A 25,143-nucleotide genomic window follows, 5' to 3' on the forward strand; every position below is an offset into this window, starting at 1 on the left:
TACATTTTAACGTTTTTCGAAGGTCTCTTTCTACAAGTCTATAATATAGAACTTAACTATTGTTGTATGTAAAGTAAATAAGGCTTTTAAAAAATGTTTTAAGAAGCTTCATTTAAAATTAAATTAAAATGCAGAGCCCCCCGGACCGGTGGCCAGGACCCGGGCAGTGTGAGTGCCACTGAAAATCAGCTCGTGTGCCGCCTTCGGCGCGCATGCCATAGGCTGCCTACTCCTGATCTATACACAGTGATTTTTCAGCCCAGAAGCCTGAGTGCCCTGTGCCTGATCTGGGCCACCCACATGGTTGTTTTTTTTATCCCTCAAACAGTCTTCCCAGTCGGTGGAGGGTTCAACTGGGTAATTTGATTGGTGGGTGGGCTGGGGCGGTGAGAGAACAAGACGCAGAAAATAATAGCGTGACCCTAGAAAAAGCTAGCAAGAGAGCTAGTTGCCAGTGCCCTCCCTCTGCGCACCAGATGCTTGGTTCCACGTGTCACCTTCCCCTCTAGGCGCTGGAAGGGAGGTAACTTGGATTCACCCAGGTGCCGGAGGGCTGGAACCAGGTGCCACTGGCCCTTGGGCTGCTGCGAGTCAAACTGTCCCCTCCCCCCACGCTGGCAAATGACCCTGTCCAGGTTGCTGCGACTTTAATGCGAAACCGAAAGCGAAAGGCACCGAGTCCACTGGAATTAAATTTCCCCAAACTCTTCTGCGGACTTTTCCAGGCGCCTGGGGCGGATCCGCCGAGCCGGGACTTTGCGCCCTCACTCACATGCCCCCCTTTCCGGTGCCTTTCGGGGCTGAAACGTCCCCAGCCTGATACCCTAATGAAGCTGCCTACGTCCCGGCCCCAGCCGCCGCCGCCGCCGCCGGGGATCTGACCCTGCGCCCCTGTCCTGGAGAGGCTGGCGCCCTTCCCTAGCTCTTCCCATGCCATGGCCCGGCTGCTGCTCTTGTTCTGCGGCAGCGTCGGGCTCCTGTCCGCCTGCACCAGCGCGGCCGCGCTGCAAGGTAAGCGAGAGAGCGCAACCTGCCAGCCGCTCCGCCTCCTCTTCCTCCGGAGCGCAGGAGCGCGGGCGGGGGGAGGGGGTGACTGCTGCTGGCGGGGGACGAGGCCGCCCCACCAGCGTGCGGTCCCGAGCGGAGACCATCACCGCCAGCCCAGCGTGGCTGGAGATGGGGGGGCTCAGGTGTGCGGCGCGCCCTGGAGAGGGAGCGCACGGAGAAGGAGCCACCTCCGTGCGCTCGGGCCATGTGCGCGCTTGGGGAAGGAGGAGTCGGCGAGCCCGGGGGCACCTGTAGCCAAGCCGTGCGCTCCGGAACGAGCCTGTGCGCGCCTCCGAAAGAGGAGAATTCCGTGCGCTCCTCTTAGGCTCCAGCTCACAGCCGGGGGACGAGCGGGGCGGCCCAGGCCCTTCCTGCAGAGCTGGCGTGACTGTTGTTGCCCCACGCGCGGTCCTCCGGGCAGCTGCACCGGGAGGGGAACCAAAGGACCAGCTCATCGCTGCACAAAAGGAACAGGGCACCGGGACCGTTCCCCTCCTGGTAGCTCCTTACCTGGGCCGTCCTTGCATTGGGTCACCCCAAAAGTGTGTGTGTGAGGGAGGGGAGGAGACAGAGCCGTCAGCCTTCCCTCCCTTCCCCCCAGCCAGCCTAACAGGGCGTCATCTGCAAGGGGAGCCCACGCTACACCCGTCCAAAGGGTGCCCCAGTGGGAACATTCCTCCTGTGCACCAGGGAGCTTTGGGAACCATTGTCCCCTGCCGAGGCACTGTCCTCTAAAATGCCTTCTCGGATAGGGCTGTCCATTCAGGAAGCACTTGCCTGGGTGCTAGCCTCCTTAGTGGGGTGGAAAAGGAGTCCACCGGGGTGGCAGCAGAAGCCCTTAGTAGGAATTCTGGGGGAGCCCTTTCCCACCCCTTTAAGGAAGCTAGCACCCAGGAAAGTGCTTCCCAAAGGACTGAAAATCCAAAGGTTTATCTTGCAATTTTTCTATGCCATGCATTCAGATATGGGTGCTGGTGTGGGAGCCTTCTAGGTACCTGATGTTGAACCAGTGACCAGTGTATTGTAACATATATTTGTGCTGTAGGTGACATACTGATATGGTACTGACCTCATGCATGCCCTATATGCAACTTGCAGGCTTGGGGCTATGGTCTGTTCAGACTTCAGGGAGCACTATGTCCAGCTAAAAGAACGGGAGTACTTGTGGCACCTTAGAGACTAACAAATTTATGTGAGCAAAAGCTTTCGTGGGCTACAGCCCACTTCACCGGATGCATAGAATGGAACATATAGTAAGGAGATATATATACACATACAGAAAACATGAAAAGGTGGGAGTTGTCCTACCAACTCTAAGACGCTAATTAATTAAGAGAAAAAAAACTTTTGTAGTGATAATCAAGATAGCCCTTTAGAGACAGTTTGACAAGAGGTGTGAGAATACTTAACATGGGGAAATAGATTCAATGTTTGTAATGGCTCAGCCATTCACAGTCTCTATTCAAGCCTAACTTGATGGTGTCTAATTTGCATATTAATTCAAGTTCAGCAGTTTCTCATTGGAGTCTGTTTTTTAAGCTTTTCTGTTGCAAAATTAATCACAGAATATCAGGGTGGGAAGGGACCTCAGGGGGTCATCTAGTCCAACCCCCTGCTCAAAGCAGGACCAATCCCCAGACAGATTTTTGCCCCATATCCCTAAATGGCCCCCTCGAGGATTGCCACCTTTAAGTCTGTTACTGAGTGGCCAGAGAGGTTGAAGTGTTCGCCTACTGGTTTTTGAATGTTATGATTCCTGATGTCAGATTTGTGTCCATTAATTCTTTTGCGGAGAGACTGTCCGGTTTGGCCAATGTACATGGCAGAGGGGCATTGCTGGCACATGATGGCATATATCTATATGTCCAGTAGGTATTTGCTGCTTTGAATCGGTTTCTTGTTTCTTTTTCTGTTGTTGACTTTGTTACTGTAAAAATGCACAGTACGTCTGATAACGCTTGCCAAGAGCAACGCTCCAGAGCAGCTGGTGCTCCGGGACACAGCAGAACTGATGTGGCAGGTGGAGCACTGTTCCACATCAGATTTAGCACCCGTGTTTGTGCACATCCACATCTCAATCTGCTGACTTCTACTTGTACCCCTCGATCTTACCTCAGCTTTTCTATGTTACTACCTGTCGGGACATTTTATTTATTGGTGATTTTTTTTTAAATTTAATTTTCATAAAGAAACCAACAAAAAAAATCATAAAAATAAATGATGTATAGCTTGAATATGTTACCAAAGATAGCACATTTCGCAGGATATCTAATACAAGTATGCAGTTATGCAACTTTACAACGTCTTAACTGCATTCCCTTCTCTTTCACACGTTGTGACACTCTACCAGCTTCTGTTGATGCCATCAGCTGTTTAACCTTCGTACTGTACCTAACAAAGATCTTTCACTTGGAAGCTGATTCCCCTGGTTAAATGTGCAGCCAACGTTTTGGTGGACTGTAAATAAGGGGCATTTACCGTAATTACCACTCACTGTATGAAACCTGGCTTGAAATCAGAGCCACCGGGCACTGCGCGCATTGCATATTTTCTAGGATTTGATGGGAGAAGAGAATCCTCTTTTTGGAATACATTTAGGAGCCTCGTGTAATCACTTTCCCATCCAAAAGGAGATGAGTTGGATGACACTTTGAATAAGGGGAGTCAGACTGCAGTTGGCCCCGTGTGAGTGCGCAAAGGGGAGAGGGATGTCCTTGTGCCCCTACACAGAGCCAACCATAGTATGAGTGGGCAGCATTGGACTGGGTGAAGTTAGAGCAGCTAGTCTCCTCCAGGCGGAGGGAGAGGGAAAGTGTGGACTATCCTGCTGCTTTCTCTTCCCCACTACAGTCAGGTGCAGAGCTGAGCTCACACTGCGTTGGGCAAAAGGGTGGCAGAATTGTTGCTGCCATGTGACCTCTGCTCATTTCCTTTAGCCTTGTTAGTCTCATTGTATGATGCGCTACCAGAAGGATAGTCAGCTCCTCGGGTGATGAGGACAGTTCTAAAATGCTTTGAGATCTACTGATGAAAAGCACTACATAAGAGCAAGATGGTGATATTATTGCTTTCCTTTCAGTCCAGGGTGAATCAATATGTGTAAAGCACACTGAGGTGTTATACAGCATTGTGGGTGTAAGTTTGTCAACGTGAGGTCTAGGAGAGCTAGAGAAAGCTTTCCAGAGTCCTTAACTACTTTGGTGATAAATTCTCCTAACTCAGATGTTCAAATGGTATGTTCTAGTGTCAATTAATAAATAATAGTACTTAGCACTTTTCGTGTATAAGTTCCAATGTGCTTGATCAAGGAAGGCCAGTATCATTAGCACCATTTTACATGTGGGGAAACTGAGGCACAGAGAAGGTAACATGACTTGCCCATGGTTTGTAAGGGACTAGGGCATAGACACTCTGGCCTAGCAGTCACAGCAGGGCTGATGGCCACAAGTCAAGGTTGGCTACGAGGCAGTAGTCAGCAAGCTGGGATCAACAGGCAAGAGTCAGAATCAGAGAGAGTTACCAGACTGGAATCTGAGACTAGAGATCAGAAAGCAAGGCAGCACCGTCTGGCATCACAGCTAGCCAGAAGTCTGCATGTTACCCATACAACTTCCTACCCCACCCTCCAGGGTTAAATAGTGAGCATGGGCCAATCAGAAAGCCACAGGGTGCTGTTGCTCTGGCCTGTTTGAGTGATATGGCCAGTGCTCCGGGGGGTTTTTCTATGTGATCTGGTGGCAACGTAGGTACCTCAGTTATCCTGGGCTCGTAGACTTGGGTTCTAGTCCCATGAATTCTCACATGGTTGCTGAAAACTGACCCCCCAACCAAGTGCTGCATCTATTATAGAAGGGAAGTAGCGTTGTTCACTGGGTCATTCATGTGCAGCATACAGAGAAATCCATTGTGCTACACTAAATGCAGACATCTTGATCAGCTACTGCCTCCTTTCTGTCCAAATCTGATATTCAACTTATGATGCCCTTGAAAGATCACCGTGAGAAAGGAATACAACGAAAGTGTATTAGTACCATAAGAATCTCAGCGTTTGTGAGGAAAACATCTGCAATTGTGATGTGTAAATATTTTCAAGTTGATTGAAACGCCATATCACTGAGAAAGAGTTAATGCACCAGTGGGTTGATGGGAAATCTCAGGTGACTGCCAATGAGGCATCTGTGTTCTTAGCTCATTGTTATTTAAGCCTTGAGATATAGCGGGCTTTGTCAACAGTAATGCACAAGAGAGGGTGCGATTATGACATCATAGACATGGTTCTTTCACACTCTGTTGGGAATGCGCTTCAAGGCCTGTACATCCCGTTGGTCAACAATATGCATCTTTGACAATGAATTCCAATGTAAATAAATATGAATATATAGGTTGCAGTATTTGTGATTCTGGCGTTTCCAGTAGAGACTGGAAGCTTCACCAAGATCAGGACCCTATTCTGCCACAGGCTGCATGTATGAATCACTGTTCTGAAGTGATTACAATCTAAAGTAGACAAGTCAGAATTATTATCTCTTCTGTACAGACTGTGAATTAAGGCCCTTCTTCAAGAAAGCAATTAAGCATGGGCTTAACTTTAAGCCCAAGCTTAAATCCCATTAAAGTGAAGCATATTCTTAAGTGTTCTCCTGATCAGGTCAGGGAGATTAAGTAACAAAAGGAAACGATGGTAGAGGTAGAAACTGAACTGAGGCCTGCTCTTCACTAAAAAGTTAGATCATGAAATATCCACACTCCAGAGCAACATAGTTAAACCGACCTAATCCCGAAAGTAGACAGTGCTAGGGCAATGGAAGAATTCTTCTGTTAACCTAGCTACTGCCTCTCAGAGAGGTGGATTACCTATGCTGATGGGAGACCCCTTCTGGTCAGGTCAAGTAGTGTCGCTGAAGCATTTTGAGTGTAGACAAGCCCGTAGGCACCGAGGCAGTGGTGATGTAAGCAGTTGCCTTACATCAATAATTCCACTGTCTTAGACACCCCATTTCACCCCCTTTATACAAGATTTGCGTGCCACTACAGGACCTTGGTTGCAACAATGATCTATACGGTCCCAGTTCATGTCAATAACGTCACACCCCTGCCCTGGGTTGATCTGATTGTTTGGCAGTTAAAACACAGACAGAGATGCAGGGCTAACCTGCCAAAAATTGTTCCGCCGCAGCATGCGCCCGGGAGAACATTAACTGCATAGCATGCCAGGTTGTGTCTAACAGAAAAGCAGTAGGTACAGCAGCTTCATGCCTGTTCTTGTCAGATAGTGGAATTCCAGGGAATTCAAAGTTCACAAGCTTTGAGCCACGGCAGGGTGAGTGTTTCACTCAGCTGATCAAATATTAAACAGATCACTCAGAGCCCTAATGCTCACTTGGGCTGTATTTTGTTTTTGGGGGTTTTTTGGTCTTTGAAAATATAATTAGGGCTTAATTAGTATAATTTATTGAGCACCATCAGAGTGCTCAGCACTTCATAAATATCTAGAGACAGTCTCTGCCCTAAGGTGTTTAGAATCTACTGCAGGCATAAGACTAAACACTTTAGACACGTAGGTTTCCTGCCACACTGTGGGAGCGAGTGGTTGGAGAGAGCAGTATTGGCATGTTAACAGAAAGGAAGATGACTTATTATACAGTAGCAGCTGCTGGAAACGCAAGGTAGGCAGAGAAGGGATGGGATGGGAGCCAAAGCAGATGACTTCCCATCCTCAAACGGAGCTGCGTAATAAAGCATTTGAGCCAACTCCGGCTATTGTTTTGGATGTTCAGACTTGTTCAAAGTGGCCAACGTTTTACATTGCATACTGTCTGGGAACATTCAACCACAAGTGATGAGGCTCAGTGCAGGAACAACTGGATGAAAGTCAATGGCGTGTGTGTGTGTGTTGTGTTATGCAGGATCGGACTAAATTATCATAATGGTCCCGTAATGGGGGGAACTCATTGCTGGTGCGCCCCCTCGAGCCAGGACACAGCGTTGCAGGCATTCCCCCCTGGTTATCAGTGTCTCTCTTGGGCTGCAGCCCCATTACTCCCGCTCTGGAGTTCTGTCTGTGACGTTGTGCAGTCTATATGGTTTTATAAAAACACGATAATAAGTGAATATAATGTAACTGGGATAGTTTTAGAAAAATATGGTAAAAAGTGAATATAACGTAACTGGGATATGCTTCATGCAAAAGGTCTCTTGTAAGGTATCATTACAAAGCTTATAATCTACTGAGTGTGATCATCCAATTTGTATAAATGTACCACTCTTGTATTTAAAACTAGAAATATAAAATAAAACTCTGAGGGCCTATTGTAATTATGTAAAGTGTGGGCCATTAATGATGGTTTGGAATCTTGATGACTCCCATCGTCTGCAGATTTCAGAGTAGCAGCCGTGTTAGTCTGTATCCGCAAAAAGAACAGGAGTACTTGTGGCACCTTAGCGACTAACAAATTTATTAGAGCATAAGCTTTTGTGGGCTACTGCCCACTTCTTCGGATGCATATAGAGTGGAACATATATTGAGGAGATATATATACACACATACAGAGAGCATGAACAGGTGGGAGTTGTCTTACTAACTCTGAGAGGCCAATTAACAAATTAACAAAGCCCGATGCCAACTCTGTCCACTTATCTATTCAAGTGACATCATCATAGGACCTAATCACATCAGCCATACCATCAGGGGCTCATTCACCTGCACATCTACCAATGTGATATATGCCATCATGTGCCAGCAATGCCCCTCTGCCACCTACATTGGCCAAACCGGACAGTCTCTACGCAAAAGAATTAATGGACACAAATCTGACATCAGGAATCATAATACTCAAAAACCACTGGGAGAACACTTTAACCTGTCTGGCCATTCAATGACAGACCTGTGGGTGGCTATCTTACAACAGAAAAACTTCAAAAACAGACTCCAACGAGAGACTGCTTAGCTGGAATTGATATGCAAACTAGATACAATCAACTCAGGATTGAATAAGGACTGGGAATGGCTGAGCCATTACAAACATTGAATCTATCTCCCCTTGTAAGTATTCTCACACTTCTTATCAAACTGTCTGTACTGGGCTAGCTTGATTATCACTTCAAAAAAATTTTTTTCTCTTAATTGGCCTCCAGAGTTGGTAAGACAACTCCACCTGTTCATGCTCTCTGTATGTGTGTGTATATATATCTCCTCAATATATGTTCCACTCTATATGCATCCGAAGAAGTGGGCAGTAGTCCACGAAAGCTTATGCTCTAATAAATTTGTTAGTCTCTAAGGTGCCACAAGTACTCCTGTTCTTATTGTCTGCAGAGTCTTCCTGTATATGTGTGTGTGCTGGCAAGTGAGTAATGAAGCCTTGCAGTGACATGTGATCATGTCACCTGAACTGGAATCCATCTTTAACCTGGTGCTTTTCCAGTGTGGGGGGGTGTATGTGGAAACCCAGATGGACAAAGGGTTCCCGCCTTATGCAAAAGATATATAAAGGGGTGGAAGAGAACAAAGGGGAGAGAGAAGCCATCATGAAGAATCCCCTAGCTATCACCTGAGCTGGAACAAGAGCTGTACCAGGGGAAAGAATTGTGCCCAGGCCTGGAAGGTGTCCAATCTGAGAAAAAATTTACTGAAGCATCTCTGAGGGTGAGATTATCTGTATTCAGTTTGATTAGGCATAGATTTGCGCATTTTATTTTATTTTGCTTGGTGACTTACTTTGTTCTGTCTGTTACTACTTGGAACCACTTAAATCCTATTTTCTGTATTTAATAAAACTACTTTTTATTTAGTAATTTACTCAGAGTATGTATTAATACCTGGGGGAGCAAACAGCTGTGCATATTTCTCTATCAGTGTTATAGAGGGCAAACAATTTATGAGTTTATGCAGGGTAAAACGGATTTATTTGGGTTTAGACCCCATTGGGAGTTGGGCATCTGAGTGCTAAAGACAAGCACACTACTGTGAGCTGTTTTCAGGTAAACTTGCAGCTTTGGAGCAAGTGATTCAGACCCTGGGTCCGTGTTGGAGCAGACGGGAGTGTCTGTCTCAACAAGACAGGGTGCTGGAGTCCTGAGCTGGCAGGGAAAACAGAAGCAGGGGTAGTCTTGGCACATCAGGTGGCAGCTCCCAAGGGGGTTTCTGTGATCCAACCCGTCACACTGTCTCCTTGTGCAGCTTCTTCCTTAACCCACTACTAAGGAGAGCCCCTAACAGCCTCTCTTACAGCCCCCTGACTCCAGAGTCTTCCCCCTACATTGATTCAGGCCTGTCTTCATGGAGCCCCCTCCTCCTCCTCAACGGGGGCTGATACTGAATTGAGCCTGACCACACCGCAGCTACCTCCACCCCAGGTTAACCCTTCATTTGCCAGCGTAGGGCATATGCCGCATCACAGCTCCCTTCTGGCCTTAAAGTCTATGAAGCGAGTGTCTAAAACAGGGACTGGAAGTTAGGATTAGGGTTGCTAACCCTCCAGGATTGGCTTGGAGTCTCCAGGAGTTAAAGTTTAATCTTTAATTAAAGAGTATATCATGTGATGAAATCTCCAGGAGTACATCCAACCAAAATTGGGAACCCTAGTCAGGATTCCTAGGTTCTTCTTCAAGTATTTGTCCATGTGGGTTCCACTCATGGTGACCAGGCATCCTACGGGCAGGAGCTGATAATGTTTGCACCAGCATTGTCCGTTATGGGCTGTGTGCATGCCCCACCTGCCCTCCTCCTCCCCCTCCCAAGGGCATAAAGGGAGGAGCGATCCCAGATGCTCCTCAGTTCCTTCTTTCTACCACTGGCAGCGAGTTGGAACAACCTCAGTGTCCCCACAGTTACTCGAGGTAGGCTTGTGACATTGTGTTTAGTGTTGTGACTGTACTTATTTTATTGTTGCTGGTTAAAGTTTACTCATTTAGGCTGGTGGAAAAAAGTATCTATGGTTTTCGATAAGAGTTAGGTTAGAGTAGTACCGGTATCGTGGTTTATCAGCCTCCTGGTTGAACCTAGGTTGCCCCAACATGAGACCCAGCAATTCCCTTGATTGACGGACACATTCGGTGTCTCTTTTGTTTCAGGGAGAGCCCTATCCCCACAAAGTATGTGACTAATCGGTTATGCCCAAAATGCACACAAAAATCAAGGGCGACCCATCTGAGACTTTTCGGGATGGAAAAGTCTGTGAGGGAAGCGTGTGATTTGGGAGTGATCCGGAGAGAAGAGGTGCCTGCCCCTTCCTAAAAACCTCATGCTTCTAGTTCTCCATCTACAAGAGACATTGCTCTGGGCTCTTGGGGATTGAAGAGAGCTCATGCTTCAGCCAAGAGCTCAAAGACTGTATCTCAGAAGCCCTCGGAGCAGTGAGGCACCCCTGTTGTTTGTGGAAGAAAGAAGCATAGCTGCTTCTCAGCGCCAGTCCACACCTCTGGTACTGAGCAAGAAAAAGCCATAGATCACTATAGACTCGACTAGTTCTGCACTGGGGAAGCCAGTACATGAGATGTCAGTGAACTCAGCACCAATCCTCACCGAACAAAAATGGTTCCCTTGGAACAACTATTGGCACCGAGGATCATGGGGCTACATCTCATCTGGGGTATCGATCATTTAAAAATCCTGTGGCACCAGCCAGAACACTGGCACTGACTTACCCAGTGCCGATTCATTTGGTACCACTTCCCACTGCGCACAGGTTTCTGGTACTGACAGTTTCAATAGGGGTGTCCTGCACTGCCCCAGCGGAACTCAGAGACCGCCTGAACTGGAATCTGCTCTCCCCTGTTTACAATCTCAAAATCCACCTTGGGTCCTGGTAATACAGATCTCTCTTCATCCAACTGAGACTCAGAGAAAATCTGGGAGCCCACCTCAGAGTCTCCAAGATCTCAGCTCCTTCTATTTAGCTTAACAAAGAGGTGACTTGATTATAGGCTGTAAGTACCTACATGGGGAACAGATATTTAACAGCGGGCTCTTCAATCTAGCAGAGAAAGATCTGACATGATCCAATGGCTGGAACTTGGAATAAGGTGTGATTTTTCAACAGTGAGAGTAATTAACCATTGCAACAATTTACCGAGTCTTGTGGTGGATTCTCCATGACTGACAATTTTTAAATCAAGGTTGGATATTTCTCTAAAATATCTGTTCTAGGAATTATTTTGGGGAAGTTCTATGGCCTGTGTTATACAGGAAGTGCGACTAGATGATCACAGTGATCCCTTCTGGCCTTGGAATCTATGAATGAATGAATCCTCTGATTGAGGGATTTTCATCATCCTCTTCCTCGGCCGCTTCCAGCAGGAACCTTTTCTCCTGGTCGCTCCAGAGACAGGGACTATCATAAAAGAGATTCTCATCACAATCCACTTCCACAGAGGTCATGTAATTGAAATTCCCATTCTTCTTGGATGCCACCTCACTGGTCAAATTATAATGTATTCTTATGGCTTCTAGACTCGGCCATACAAGCATTCATGGGCACACTCAGTATCTTGGCCGCTTCTAGTCTCCTCCTTCAAGAGCCTCAGGGCAGGTCTTCACTACGGGGGGGGGGGTGTCGATTTAAGATATGCAAATTCAGCTACGCGAATAGCGTAGCTGAATTCGACGTATCGCAGCCGACTTACCCCGCTGTAGGGACGGCGGCAAAATCGACCTCTGTGGCTTCCCGTCGACGGCGCTTACTCCCACCTCCGCTGGTGGAGTAAGAGCGTCGATTTGGGGATCGATTGTCACATCCCGACGAGACGCGATAAATCGATCCCCGAGAGGTCGATTTCTACCCGCCGATTCAGGCGGGTAGTGTAGACCTAGCCTCAGAGAGGATGCCATTCCAGAGGAGCAGCAACTGCAGAATGAAGGAGAGGACATGGGTCGACAAGAGGACCCATCAATGCCTTTATATTTTGCACCCTCCTCTCTGGATGAAGAAGTGGTTTTATCTGTTCCTGATATCACTGAGGGCTGTAAGGCATTTCAAGACTTCCTCAAAAAGATGGCAGAAGCCTTGAAATTCCTCTTTAGAAAGCCTGTAAACTATTTGATATCTTCCAACCAGCCTCTCAGGGTTGCATGCCCATAAATGAGGAAATTTTGGATCCGGCCAAGGATGTATGGGCTACTCCAGCCTCCATCCCTGCCCCATCTCCAGTGCATAGGGCACCTGTACACCATGAGTGGGATCTCATGGACAGATCATCTCAAAGAACCAAAGTAACCATTTTTTCTAGTCCTTCCTCTCCCAGTAACTTACAAAATAATCTTGGGTAACTCACCAAGGGTCAGTTTTTCAAAAGTGTCTCGTAATTTTGGGTATCCACCTTTAGACATTGAGGTTTGGATTTTCAAAAGGACCTAATGAAGTTAGGCATCCAGCTCCCAAGGAAAGTCACCTAATTCCCTAGGGCTCCTTTGTGTATCTCAACCCTCAGACCTTATTTGCCCCATGTGGCACTTCACGTAATCATTCACACCCGTGCACAGCGGATATAAAACACGACCAATTCAGAATTCTCCCCTCACTGATACAAATGGGAGTGTTTTGAACCTATTTTGCACAGATACAAAAAAATTCACAAGATGCACAGCAGCGGAGAATTGAGTCCCTGTGGCCCGAGTTTCAGAAAGTTGCATCTGCAGTTCTCAGTGGTGTGATGTGTTTATCTCCTCTGAAAATCAGACACTGTGAGGTGTCTAAACTTGGACATTCAAAAACACAAAGACCCAAAATTAGAGGCCACTTCTCTCTGTCCCTCAATTTACATATCTGTAAAATAGAAGTAATAATATTATCCTGTAGGACTGTTAAGGCTTAATTCATTAACCTTTATAAATTGGTTTGAGATCCTTGGGTGAAAGGCTCTGCCTAAGGGCAAAGTGGGCATTTACATGGTATGTATGATACACTGTGATTTTTTTTTCATTATACTTGGAGAGGGAGAATGGGAATTTTTTCCTTTATGCTTTTCTGCAGTATTTGTTTTACTGCAGTTAAAACTATTTGGTTGTAGCTCCAAGATCAAGTAAGGTCTTGTCCTGCAGAAGAAATGTGTGACAAATACATTTTAAGACTAAGGTCTTAAACTTTTGAGAGAGATTTTTATGCAGTTAACAGTCCAGTCTTTTGCAAATGAATTATCTTGGGGATCCAAGGAAGTTTGTGCACCTAGATAACGATGAGAAAGACTGTAAAATGCAAACTGAAATGATACATGATAATGAACTTGCGGTTCACAAGATACACTTCGTGAAGATGAGGAATTGGGGATGCAAAAATATGCTTTGTATTGGCTCCCAAGGACCCATGTGAAGTCCTCACGAACTGCACCAGTTCAGTTATGCATCCAAAAATTCCTTTGCCTATTTTTCATGTCTCCTCCCGATGTGCAATCATCCTGATACTTTCATCTGGAATCACTTTCATCCCCCGAGTCCCAGCACGGCACACTCCTCCCTTCCGGCAACCCACAGCAACTCATGCTGATCCTCCCTTCCTGAAGTCCTTCCCTCCCACACTGCAGGATCTTAGCAGCTCCTGGCACTGCTCCCCAATTGTTGCCAGATCCACTCACTGCTCTATCGCTTTAGTTCCCTCCTCTACAATTTCTCCTCAGAGGCCTTATCAACATTAGGAATATTGACAAGCGTTTTTCTTCACCCGTGCAGCTCTGCTAATTGTAGCAGTGTTAGATGACCGTGGTAAAAACATCTGTCTCCATCAGTACAGCTGCACGGGTGCAGAAAAACTCCTACGGATTTTCCCAGTGTACATGCACCCAATGTCCCCTATTAGTTAATAAAGCTACAGGACTTCAGACTGGGGTGAAAGTAACTTAACGGACTTACTGGTATGCAGGGCAGCTGGGGTCTGGGGCATGGTGTGTGTGGGAGGGGGGCGGCTCTGGGCCCCCAGAAGGGACGGGGCCTCGAGCAGAAGGGGCAGGGCTGGGGCCAGAGCTGCCTGCTGTATGAACCCTTCAGCGCTGCCTGGCCTGCGCCGCCCGAGGCTCCGGCAGCGATTAAAAGGGCCCAGGGCTCCGGCCGGTGGCTCGGTAGCAGCAGTGGCGGCCACGAGCCCCGGGCCCTTTAAATCACTGCCAGAGCCCCAGGGCTCCCGGCTGCCGCTACCAGCCGGAGCCCCAGGCCCTTTAAATGGCTGCCATAGCTCCGGGGTAGCGGCGGCGGCCGGAAGCCCTGGGGCTCCGGCAGCAATTTAAAGAGCCAGAGAGTAGGCCTGGGCCCTTTTAAATCGCCGGGCTCCAGGGCAGCTGCCCCTTCCTTCCCCACTCTTCCCCCCACCCCCATCAGCAGCCCTGCTGGTAAGGTTGGCTGTGTACCAGTGGACACTTTCTTATCGGTACGCCAGACCAGACCGGACCGGCTTACTTTCACCTCTGCTTCAGACACATGAGAAGACACTCTGCTCAGCCTCCATGCATCTCTGTTCCTATTTTCTGCGGTCGAGGGCGTCTCCTTATGGCACCCCTAAAAAAGCACTGCACATTAGATATGCATCCAGCAGTCCTGCAGAATCCACCATGGCCCTGGTGCATCTCACTGCTTTAGCATCAAACCTTGAAGGCTTTGGCTGGATTCAAATCAGGGGTTGGGAATGAGGTGTGAGGTTGTTTCCTTTTCCAGCTGAACCAGTTAACTCAGCCTAAGTCCTCTTTCTTTTTCCACGCCTCCTTCTCTCTTTGGGCCTAATCCCAGGCCCACTGGCATTTATGGGCATTGGATCAGGCCCTTAGTCTCTCAAGAAGGAAAGGAAAATTGTTAGAAAGTGGCCATCACTGCAGTGACGCAGCACACTGAGATTATGTGGAATCCTTTGGAACTGATAAGATATCAGTGGAACTGTTATGAAATAGTCCTTGGAACTATTTTTCAAGTTCATATCCTTACATATGTGCACCTTGGTTTGGTCGAGTATTACTTACACACCTTAAGGAATGCCTCCCTGGGCCCAGAGTTCTGAGCTGCCAGCCGTATGAAGTGTGAGTTTACATCTGGGGAGAAACCTAACTGCACGTCTTTCCCTTTGGGAGATCTCCTCCGCATTCATGACCCACCGAGATAGCGGACCTTCTCTGGGAGACCCAGATTTTCCAAAGTGGCCTCTAATTTTGGGTGCCTGGATTTTTGGGTGCCTCATTATAGACACCTGGGGCCAGAACCAACATGTAGGGAGAGGCATACAGGGTTACATGCCCCTCCCCCCATCAGATTTGTTGCTTGGCTTGTATTGAGCATGCTCATATAAAATGAGCATGCTCAGTGACACTGTTGAAGCCAGCTGCCCTCACTGTGCTCTCTCTCCCCACACTATCGGTAGGCATTGGTCATCTCTACCTTGGGCTCCAATTTTCAGAGGTGCTGAGCACCCACAACTCTACTTGAAGTCATGGGGAGCTCTGAAAATGCTTTTCATATCCTACAAATAGTTGCCAGTTACAAAGGAAGAAAACAAGAGCACTGTAAAAACAGTGGGAGTCCCAGTCTCATTTTGGGAATTCACATATCAGTTACTCATGGACATAAACCAAATTCAGATGCTTTTGTATTTCCTGAAGTGAGCAGCTTCGTTGCCTTGATATCAGTGGTGCTAAAAGGCCAAACAATACACTGATGTTGAACAATGGGGGTTTAAGATAAAATAAGAACAGGTCAGATTTAGGCCTCTCCCGGGTCAAGAACGTTAATTTGTGCAAATTGCTGTGGCGCTTGGGGGATTCCCAGATAACTGATGTGTCCATTCTGGGGGAGGGCAGCTTTGAATTTCAACATAGGAGTTGAGCCAGGAGAGGCTGTGGACGTTCTGAATATAGGCAGACTTCATGTCTCCAGAAGCCATGCTCCCTTTCCAGCCCATGGTGGAGTTTAGAATCAACCTGGCCCAATGACTTGCTTTCAGAAAAGGAATCCAGAAACCTGAGTTCTGCCATAGGCTTAAGTTACTTGATTTCTCTCTGCCTCATTTTCCCAGTCTGTAATACGGGAATAAAAATGTTTACCTACTTCATAACGTTGATATGTGATGCTTAATTTATCAATCTTTGTTACGGACTTTAAGATCATTGGGTGGAAGGCGCCATAGAAGAACAAAACATGGTTCTGCACAGTATATTGTCTTTTCTCCATGGAGAGCACTTTGCAAATTCATTTCCAAGCTGCACAGACTGGAATTGGGAGAGATGGACCTTGGAGAGGAGGTAGAGGAGGATCTAGCAATAACCGAGACAGGAAGAAATAATCAGCGGGCTAAGGATTTCAGCAGGAAGAAGTAATACCAAAGACAGCATTCCAAATTTCCCACTGCTACTCAGAGCAGTCAGTCCCTAATGAGAAACACGGACGGAATCTGTAAGGATGAGTCATCATGGGACACTGGCTTCAGCCCATTCCAAGAAAGCAGGTGACCAGTTCCCAGAAAAACATCACCAGAATTAGCAGTTCCAACAGTGATACCAAGGACTGAATGGTCATTGGGTCTTTCTCAACCCCAGCAGATCCCTCCCTAAGGCACAACTGCCACTACCTATGCTGTCCCTCTCCTGTGGATAAACAGAATAAGTGAATGACGTGAAGTGAATAATAACGAATAGATTTAAACATGAATAAACAACACCAGTTATTTAAATGAATTATCCCAGGGCAGGAACAATCCACTTCCTATGCACCAGAAGTAGGATCCGTCTGACACCACTGGTGTCAGGACTTCCCATACAGTTGTTCTAGCTCCTGAGGGAGTCTACTGGAGCCAGTTAGCACATCTGTAGCCTTTGCTGCCTGAAAATATTTTTCCAAGATCTGGATTTACATAAGAAGGTAAGAACGGCCATACTGGATCAGACCAATGGTCCATTCTAGTCCAGTATCCTGTCTTCCGACAGTGACCAATGCCAAGTGCCCCAGAGGGAATGAACAGAACGGGTAATCATCAAGTGATCCATTCCCTGTCCCACATTCTCAGCTTCTGGCAAACAGAGGCTAGGGACATCATCCCTGCCCAACCTGGCTAATAGCCATAGATAAATTAATGGAGGATAGATTCATCTAGTTCTTTTTTGAATGCTGTTATAGTCTTGGCCTTCACAACATCCTCTGGCAAGGAGTTCCACAGGTTGACTGTGCATTGTGTGAAGAAATACTTCCTTTTGTTTGCTTTAAACCTGCTGCCTATTAATTTAATTTGGTGACCCCTCATTTTTGTGTTATGAGAAGGTGTAAATAACACTTCCTTATTTACTTTCTGCACACCAATCATGATTTTATTTGTTTTCTGTGTCTTGTACTGCATCACATGCGCTGCTTTCGGCATAGTCTGTGAAATGGCGTCTCCTTCTATGGCAAACTGCCTCCTTGCTTTAAGGTGTGTGAGTAGCACTAGAAATACAAGGCTTGCATAATCAATTCTAGCTACAGACATTTGTTTCAAATGGACATTTTAGGATATTAATTCTTTTACTGTCTCAAGATTTTCCACACATCGCTGATGTTCAAGTTATCCATGCTGTCATCTGTTCTGGGAACAGCACTGCTAATGTCACTAGCAAGTCCTACTTCCAAAACATGACCAGTTTCACCTTTGAGGTCACAATGTGACTTCAATAGGAGAGCAGTCACTGAAAGCTCTTGTCATTTGCAGGCTGTTCAGTAACATACGTGGAATGGGTTTGATGGACTCTAGTGGACAGGGCCTCATATAATGAAAACCATCACCACAGTTGTCAGTAATTTGCATCTTTGTTGGCAATCTCAGCTGACAGACCGAGGATGAGTGGGTCATGGTGAGCCTTCCAACTCCCACTGATGGGTTGTGTCACTGCAGAGATTGGCTGTCCATGTTGGATGTTTGGCACAGTTTTCCTGTAATTTAACATGACAAATTCCACTCTGGCTTTATTTCTTCTCATTGTTTAGCTCAACCAAGAATTGATGCAGGCCAATGCATTTCACTTATTTCATTTGTCATGAATTCTGTGTTGCAATTTTTCCGGTAACTTAGGGGTGGTGGTAGAACATGTGTTGGAAGATGGGTCAGGAGCAGTTTGGAAGTGGTGATGTCTGGACTCAGCATTTGGTAATGAGTCATCTCTCTTCTGCCTGCATGCAATCATCTTGCAGTTTATTTTCTGTTCCCCCTAATATCAGCAACTGGAATTTATTTGGAAAACGTAATAAAAACAGTGTGGAATGCTCAATTTGACTCAGGCTGCATAAACTTATTTTATTTCTGACTTATTCTGGAAACTACTGTGAGCACCACCCCATCAGTTACAATTCTTCCCTGCCTTCATTTCAAGTTCTGCAGGGGCAGGGGACGGTTGTGTATAAAGCATTTTCTCTTATTTGGATTTCAGCTTCTTTGGATTTGATGGGCTCAGATAGACTCTGGTGGAGAGTTGGGGTAAGGTCTAGGTAGTCGCTTTCATAGTATGTAATGAAGAGATTGAAGAACAGCATGGTACGTGATCCACTAGACGTTTTGTAAGCTTTCAGCAATCCCATGTCTTGGCAAGGGAATCAATAGTACTGACTTGGACTGGGAAATATTTGGTCAGGTATTTCATGAAGCCCACTCCTAAAAGGAATATAATCAGGAGCAGTAGACAGGGCTGGTATTATTAAAGTTGCCCAACATTTCCCATTATAAGTTACCTATAACCTTGCCAGCTTTTAACCAGTTGAACTGAATGGAAAATTTCAGCCAAAGTGGCTCAACCATTTCCAAGCACAAGGCTAGAGAGAAAAGTATCCATGGTTAAAAAAAAAACAAAAAAAAAAACCTGGATGACCTTTCCTTTGAAAAGTTCTAGTGCCCCCATGCTTTGGAGCAAGGACTTGAAACGTGGTGGGATGTGGCCTTTGCATCAGGGATGTGCTTTTTGCCATCACCATGAAAATTTGCCCAAATTTATGAGCTGTGAGGGGTGGAGGGTGGGAGGGGGAATTAAAGATCAAGATTTCAACTGTTAAGATCTCCAACGAGTCCTTACAGCTCCTAGTGGGGTCTAGACTACACATATGCCATATCCATAGATGGACTGAGCATACTGCATTCCTCTCACAGCTCCCACCCTGACCAGACTCTGTGTGTGCCACCTTCAGAGTGACCAAGCATGGTCCAGCCCAAGGCTACAGGATCAAAGCCAGTTTTTCCCCATAAAGGCTGCCTCCAGCTGCTCCAGCCCAGGGACCAGAACTGAGATTAAAAATAAAAATAAAAAAATTAATGGAGATATCCTTTCTCCTAGAACTGGAAGGGACCTTGAATGGTCATCAAGTCCAGCCCCCTACCTTCACTAGGCAGGACCAAGTACTGCTTTTGCTCCAGATCCCTAAGTGGCCCCCTCAAGGATTGAGCTCACAATGCTGGGTTTAGCAGGCCAATGCTCAAACCACAGAGCTATCCCTCCCCCATAAAAAAAAATTGTTGGAAGGGACCTCAGGAGGTCATCTAGTCCAACCCCCTGCTCAAAACAGGACCAATCCCCAGACAGAGTTTTGCTCTAGATCCCTAAATGGCCTCCTCAAGGATTGAATGCATAACCCTGGGTTTAGCAGGCCACTGCTTTCACCACTGAGCTATCCCTCCCCCCTGAGATCAGGGAGCTTGTCTCCTGTGCTCTCAGTAACCCTGCTGTTGTCACAAAGGGAATGTGGAGGAGGAAGCCATCTGATTTAAGTGCAGAGGGGACAAGTGCCAGACTGGTGGGAGGGAAAGCAGCAATTCAATTAAAATACACAAAAATAGCATTTTAAAACTTAAAATAAAACTATCTTAACTGTTCTAGTTAATGGGGGGGGAAGGGGAGAGTAAGTTTATCAAAATGTGTTTAGCATTTAAAACTGATTTATTCAACAAAAAGTATTATCTGTAGGAAATGATTTTACCTCATTACTTCTAGTCACCATGTACTTCAAGATTTTAGAACTAATAGACCTCATCCTGTCCCCATCTTGTTTTTATTCATAGATTGAAAGAGGGAAACGAACTTTCCTGATTTTTCAACTTGGAATGAATTAGTGACGTGCTAGACCAGCTTTGATGGCAGGGAAGTGCTACAAATCTGATTTAAATTAAAACAATTTAATTGTTAAAAAAAATTAAGCCAAGCACTTATAAAAAAAAATTGATTTTAACACTTCAGCCTTTGACAGTGCACTACAGTCTTCTGCAAGTATAGAAAGAATATTTTCTGGGTTTGGCCCAGAGCAGCTTGGTATTGTAACATTTCAATAACATCCCTAATACTGTTTTATGACAGTAGGATAATCTTGCTTTTGGATTCTGACTTTAAAGTTTTAGTTTTTTTAAATCAGAGTCTCATTAAAATCATCTCTCAAAAAACTTCTGCCTCCCTTTTTCTATCAACAGTATAGCCATGTACAAATAGAAGCCTTATTCCCCGTTGTATTCATCCTGTTTCACACAGTGTTTTACAATCCAGGATGAAGTCACAACATACACCATTGCTACAGCATAATTTGATTCAGAGTTTGTGAAGTCTGTGGCAAAGTCAGGAACAGAACCTAGGAATCCCAATTCCAAAACGTATGATCTAGTGGCTATCCCTTGTAGTGCAGGGCTGCCCTTTACGTCTAATAAGAGAAAGTGAAATTAATGCTGGTGGAAGATGCCAGATTGATAGTCCTGCCGAGCAAAGTCCAGGATAATAGGTACAGCATACGCAGGAGCAGTGCAAGTTTTCTACCCACTACCCTTATCACCGTGCTCCAGAGAACTCAGTCAGAAATGAGGTTAATTCAGACATGATGGCACACTCAGTCCTTGCCCTCCCTGCAAAGTGGATTAAAAAAAGGACCAAAGCAATAAGATTGTTACATTTGAGTACTTTAAAAAGCTATTTAATTTTAAATGTGAAATGATGACAACCTATATTAAGGTCTAAACATTTATGATAATTTATTAAAATCAAAAATATTTAAGATAAGATTTTTGCAGCTGACGTTTTAAAGAAAGTCAAGCTAGTGAACTGGTGGAAGTCATTAGCCAAGCACCTGAAACCAGAGTTTGTTGGAGTCCTAGATCAGCAATTATTTGTGTTACTGTAGCGCATAGGAGCCCCAGTCATGGACCAGGATCCCATTGTGCTAGGCGCTGCACAAACACAGAACAAAAACCACCGTCCCTGCCCCAAGGAACTTACAATCTAATTATAAGCCTCTTCTGCAAATACAGAAAAACATTTTCTTCATTTCAGTATAAACTAGTTCGGTTCAATGACTAGTTCGTTCAAGGTTGAGGAACTGATTGGGAGATGGAAAAGCAGGGAGCTTGTTTTCCTCTTTCAGTCTGTGAATATGAACTAGACATGAGATGAGATCTACTAATTCTAGGATTTTGAAGGACGTGGTGACTGAACAAAATCAGTTCAATTCACTAACTGCAGATAAAACTTCCTTTATTTAATAAATCAGTTTTTCATGTAAAGGCGTTTTCATAAGAAAAAAGTTTATGTGTGCAGCACATTTAAGGTAGTTTTATTTAAGCAATAAACAACTTTAAAGTGCTGGTTTTATGCATTTTTAATGGAATTCCAATTTCTAGCCAAATGCAGCTTGTCCACAACTCATGAGTAAAAAAACGACTCACCATTTTCTAATGTAATGAAAAAAGTAAAGGTTCAGAATTTGAATAAGTGCACTCTAAGCGGTATATAATTGCTTAAATAAATGTGTACAGAGATAGCATATCATCCCGATTAGCAAAAAGTAGCATCAAATTTAGCGTTAACGCTATGTTTAATTGCAAATCAGCATATTTTAATGGTTACCAAACATTGGGGGGGGGGGGGAGAGGAATCAACCTTTCTTTAGGAAAATAACTAAAAAGTACAAATGCAAAGCAGGATTAAAATCAATTATTTAAATCGCAGTTTCCTGCTGCCTGATTTAAATCATGATTAAAATCGCTTTGATTTAAATCAATCCACACTGCTACTCTGTTGAAGCTACCCACAGGGGGACTAGTGAAAGCCATTTGAAGTAACACTCCTTGCACCAGGAACTGGACTGAAAGAAAGACCAGTATCATTTCACCATCATATGGTAAAAGCTTTCAGCCTCTACTAACTTTAACTGGATTCAGACCTAGTGATGCAAGAATAATAAATTCTTCTAAAGCTGAGGGTGTCCCAGACAGTGAAGTCCATTTGCTACCCAGTTTCAGAAAGCAGAACATTGTTAGTGTTTTCGTTTGTGCTCCTGTTTGCCTTCCACAAACTAATTAAGTGTTTCCTGACAACCAGGGATATAATGTCAGCCTGTACAGAAAAACCAGTCATTGAATTTTCCAGTGTGAAACCGAAAGCATTCTTAGCAGTGCACGCTCCTTAGTGCTGGCATGCTAAATGTCAGATTACACACCCCTTGTTCTGGCACCATAGTCAGCATTCCAGCATGCAAGCAGGCTGTTTTGTATGGTTGGGACCTGGTGCAGGAATATAGTGGGAGGAGCAAGAGAAAGTGTAGCTCTACAGTGCAACTAGAAGAGTGCCTCCTAGCCCGGGCAGCAATAGTGCAAGTAGAAATCATTTCTTGCCGGTACTGCACTCATGGAAGGGACACAAGGGAGGGCACGTGACCCTCCATGTGACTCCTCCCCACCCCCAGCCCCCACGTTCTCCCCATCCCCTCCGACACCCCCCTTACCAGTCTAAAATTTTACAACTGCAACTGTTAAACAGATGCAGTTGTAAAATGATGCTTTGGGCCCCTTCTGCCACCTGTACTTCCAGGTGTCCTTGAGGATCCAGCAGCACCCCAAATTGAAAACTTCTTAAATAAAAGGTGGCTAGGAAGGACAATCACCCCACTTCCCTTAACACACTATCAGTGCCTCCCTTATGTCCAAACTAAGCTTGCCTTTTCCTAGGTATTGCTCTCCGCCAGGCACTAGGAACGCAAAGATGCTGCACCATCTGGGTTTGATGGAAAAGAGGCATAGAACTGTGTGTGCCATGTACATCTTGATAGAACTACAGCCCACATGGTTTTATTATTTTCCTCAGCATGACATACAGGAGGGGCAATCAAAATCAGCCTGGCAGAACATGCCTGAGAACTGTCTCTGGACAGAGAAGCAATTGATCAAAATCACATTCGCTGATCTCTTGGGACCAACTCCTGTTCCCGTTGAAATCAAAAGGAGTTTTGCTATTGAGTTCAATGGGAACAGACTTTGACATTTGGAGAGGAAAGAACAAAACCACTCAAGCAAGGGCTATGATGCTTATACTACAGGTATCAAAGGCTGCTGACTCATGTGAGAAAGTCAGCAGGCATCTGATCTTTGTTCATTGCAAGGGAGAAATCAGCAATCAATAAGGCTAGAACGGTCTCTGTACCATATCCAACTCATAAGTCTATCTGCAAAGGGTCAAGGAAATATGAAGGTTCCAGATTACCTTAAAGTCCTCAGTCCCCTGGTTAGAATGCTCCCATTAGTAGATGTTCATAGTCCAGAGGCTGGAGCAGGAAAGAGGCAAAATGGAGATGTTTCCAGGCCAGGGCCTTTTAGCTTCTGCCAAGTGCCACGTAAAGGGAAATGTGTTCTCACTGTGAAAGAGGGTGTTTGGAGTCACATGGGCAAGTTACATGTTCATCACCCCCACCCATATTCTAGTTAGAACAGTCACAAAAAGTCCATTAAGTGTAGACAGGCGTTTTCCAGGGTCCATTGTGAGCTAAGTGTTCCTTAATGGGCCATTCGACTTGATTTGTCCCTTCATACGTTGGCTAAATATCTGGTGGGCTTTACCACAGGAGCAAACATAGCTAATATTCGTAACTTCAGATACCAAGATGAATATACATGCATAGAAATAGCGTAATCATAAGTACTGGCTATTTCACCTACATGCCTATTCCCAAAAGAGTTTCTGAAAAATCACACCACGTACCTGAGACCCTCTGTGTCAGCACCATGCCCCACTGGAGTATTGTTATCTGTTATGTAACAACAGCGATGGAGCCAGTGACATGACTCTGTTTAGCCTAAAAGGGCCAGGTTAATTTGTAGCTGTTCAGGCGTGACTGCCCCTTTAGTCAGTGAGGGCACTGCCTGGCACACATTCAGGTTAATGGGCTTCAGTGTTCCTTTGCAGTTAACCTTTTAATGTTCATAAACCTGGTATGTGCTGAGGTGGTTTAAAGCATAGCACAGGTTTTTAGGTTTGCAAATCTGTGACCCTCTGCCTCTTTGAGATGTTATTATTTTTTCACTGGTCATAATGTGGGAGGGTCTCCTCTCCGCCCTCTGCTCATGAGGTTATGTATGTGTCTGGTAGAGGGCAGAGAGGAGACCCTCCCACATTATGACCAGCAAAAAAATAACAACATCTCAAAGAGGCAGAGGGTCACAGATTTGCAAATCTAAAAACCTGTGTTATGCTTTAAACCAAGTCTTTCCAGTACCCCGTACCCGCTAAAAATCTCTTGCCGGTACTGCATACTGGAGAGTACCGCCCTATATCCACTACTGCCAGGTAGAGAGACACATGGCATGCTAAAAACAGCCATGTGGATGTTGCAGCACAGGCAGGGGCTAGCCACCCGAACTCGGACCCAGGTCGTCAGGTGGGCTTGTACCCAGGCAGCTAGCCTGAGCCACAACATCCACACTACGCTTTTTAGTGCACTAGCTCGAGCAGAACTAGTGTGTCTGTCTACCTGGGTAGGGAGGCTTGCTCCCATCTACAATGTAGATATACCCATAAACCTTGACACTGGGGATACAAACTTGGATGACAGAGAGGCCAGTGGTGTTGCTGCAAGTTACTGAGAAAGGAGTGCAGCGGACGAGAAATCCTGTTAACCGCTGTGTTCACTTGGACAATGCAAACGTTTGGTCGCTGCTAGAGTGCGCATGGTGCAAACTACTGACGGGAAGCACACTGATCCATCTGGATCATCAAATCCCCGTCAAAAAATGCTCACTCTCTCCAGAATAACTCTCAGAATCATGTCAGTGGACGCTGCTGTTGTGCAGAGAGACGCTACGGAGTAGGACTGAGTGAATTTAGTTCCTATTTAAATGCATGGGCAAGCCAGGACGGTCAAAATCCTAAGTTCCA

At 45.7% G+C, this 25,143-nt stretch overlaps 1 protein-coding gene across 2 annotated transcripts in view; it reads left to right on the forward strand.

Annotated features, from left to right (window-relative positions):
* The first annotated feature begins 755 nt into the window (after nt 1-755).
* The window catches only part of IL15RA (interleukin 15 receptor subunit alpha), a 70,689-nt gene continuing 46,301 nt past the window's right edge, over nt 756-25,143 (forward strand). For both annotated transcript variants that reach the window (XM_054015360.1, XM_054015370.1), the window contains exon 1: nt 756-1,011. In XM_054015360.1, the coding sequence (XP_053871335.1) occupies nt 936-1,011 (76 nt within the window). In that variant the 5' untranslated portion in view covers nt 756-935. The remainder of the gene's footprint in view (nt 1,012-25,143) is intronic.

This window comes from Malaclemys terrapin, chromosome 1 (assembly GCF_027887155.1).
Source record: "Malaclemys terrapin pileata isolate rMalTer1 chromosome 1, rMalTer1.hap1, whole genome shotgun sequence".
Classification (NCBI taxonomy): domain Eukaryota; kingdom Metazoa; phylum Chordata; order Testudines; family Emydidae; genus Malaclemys; species Malaclemys terrapin.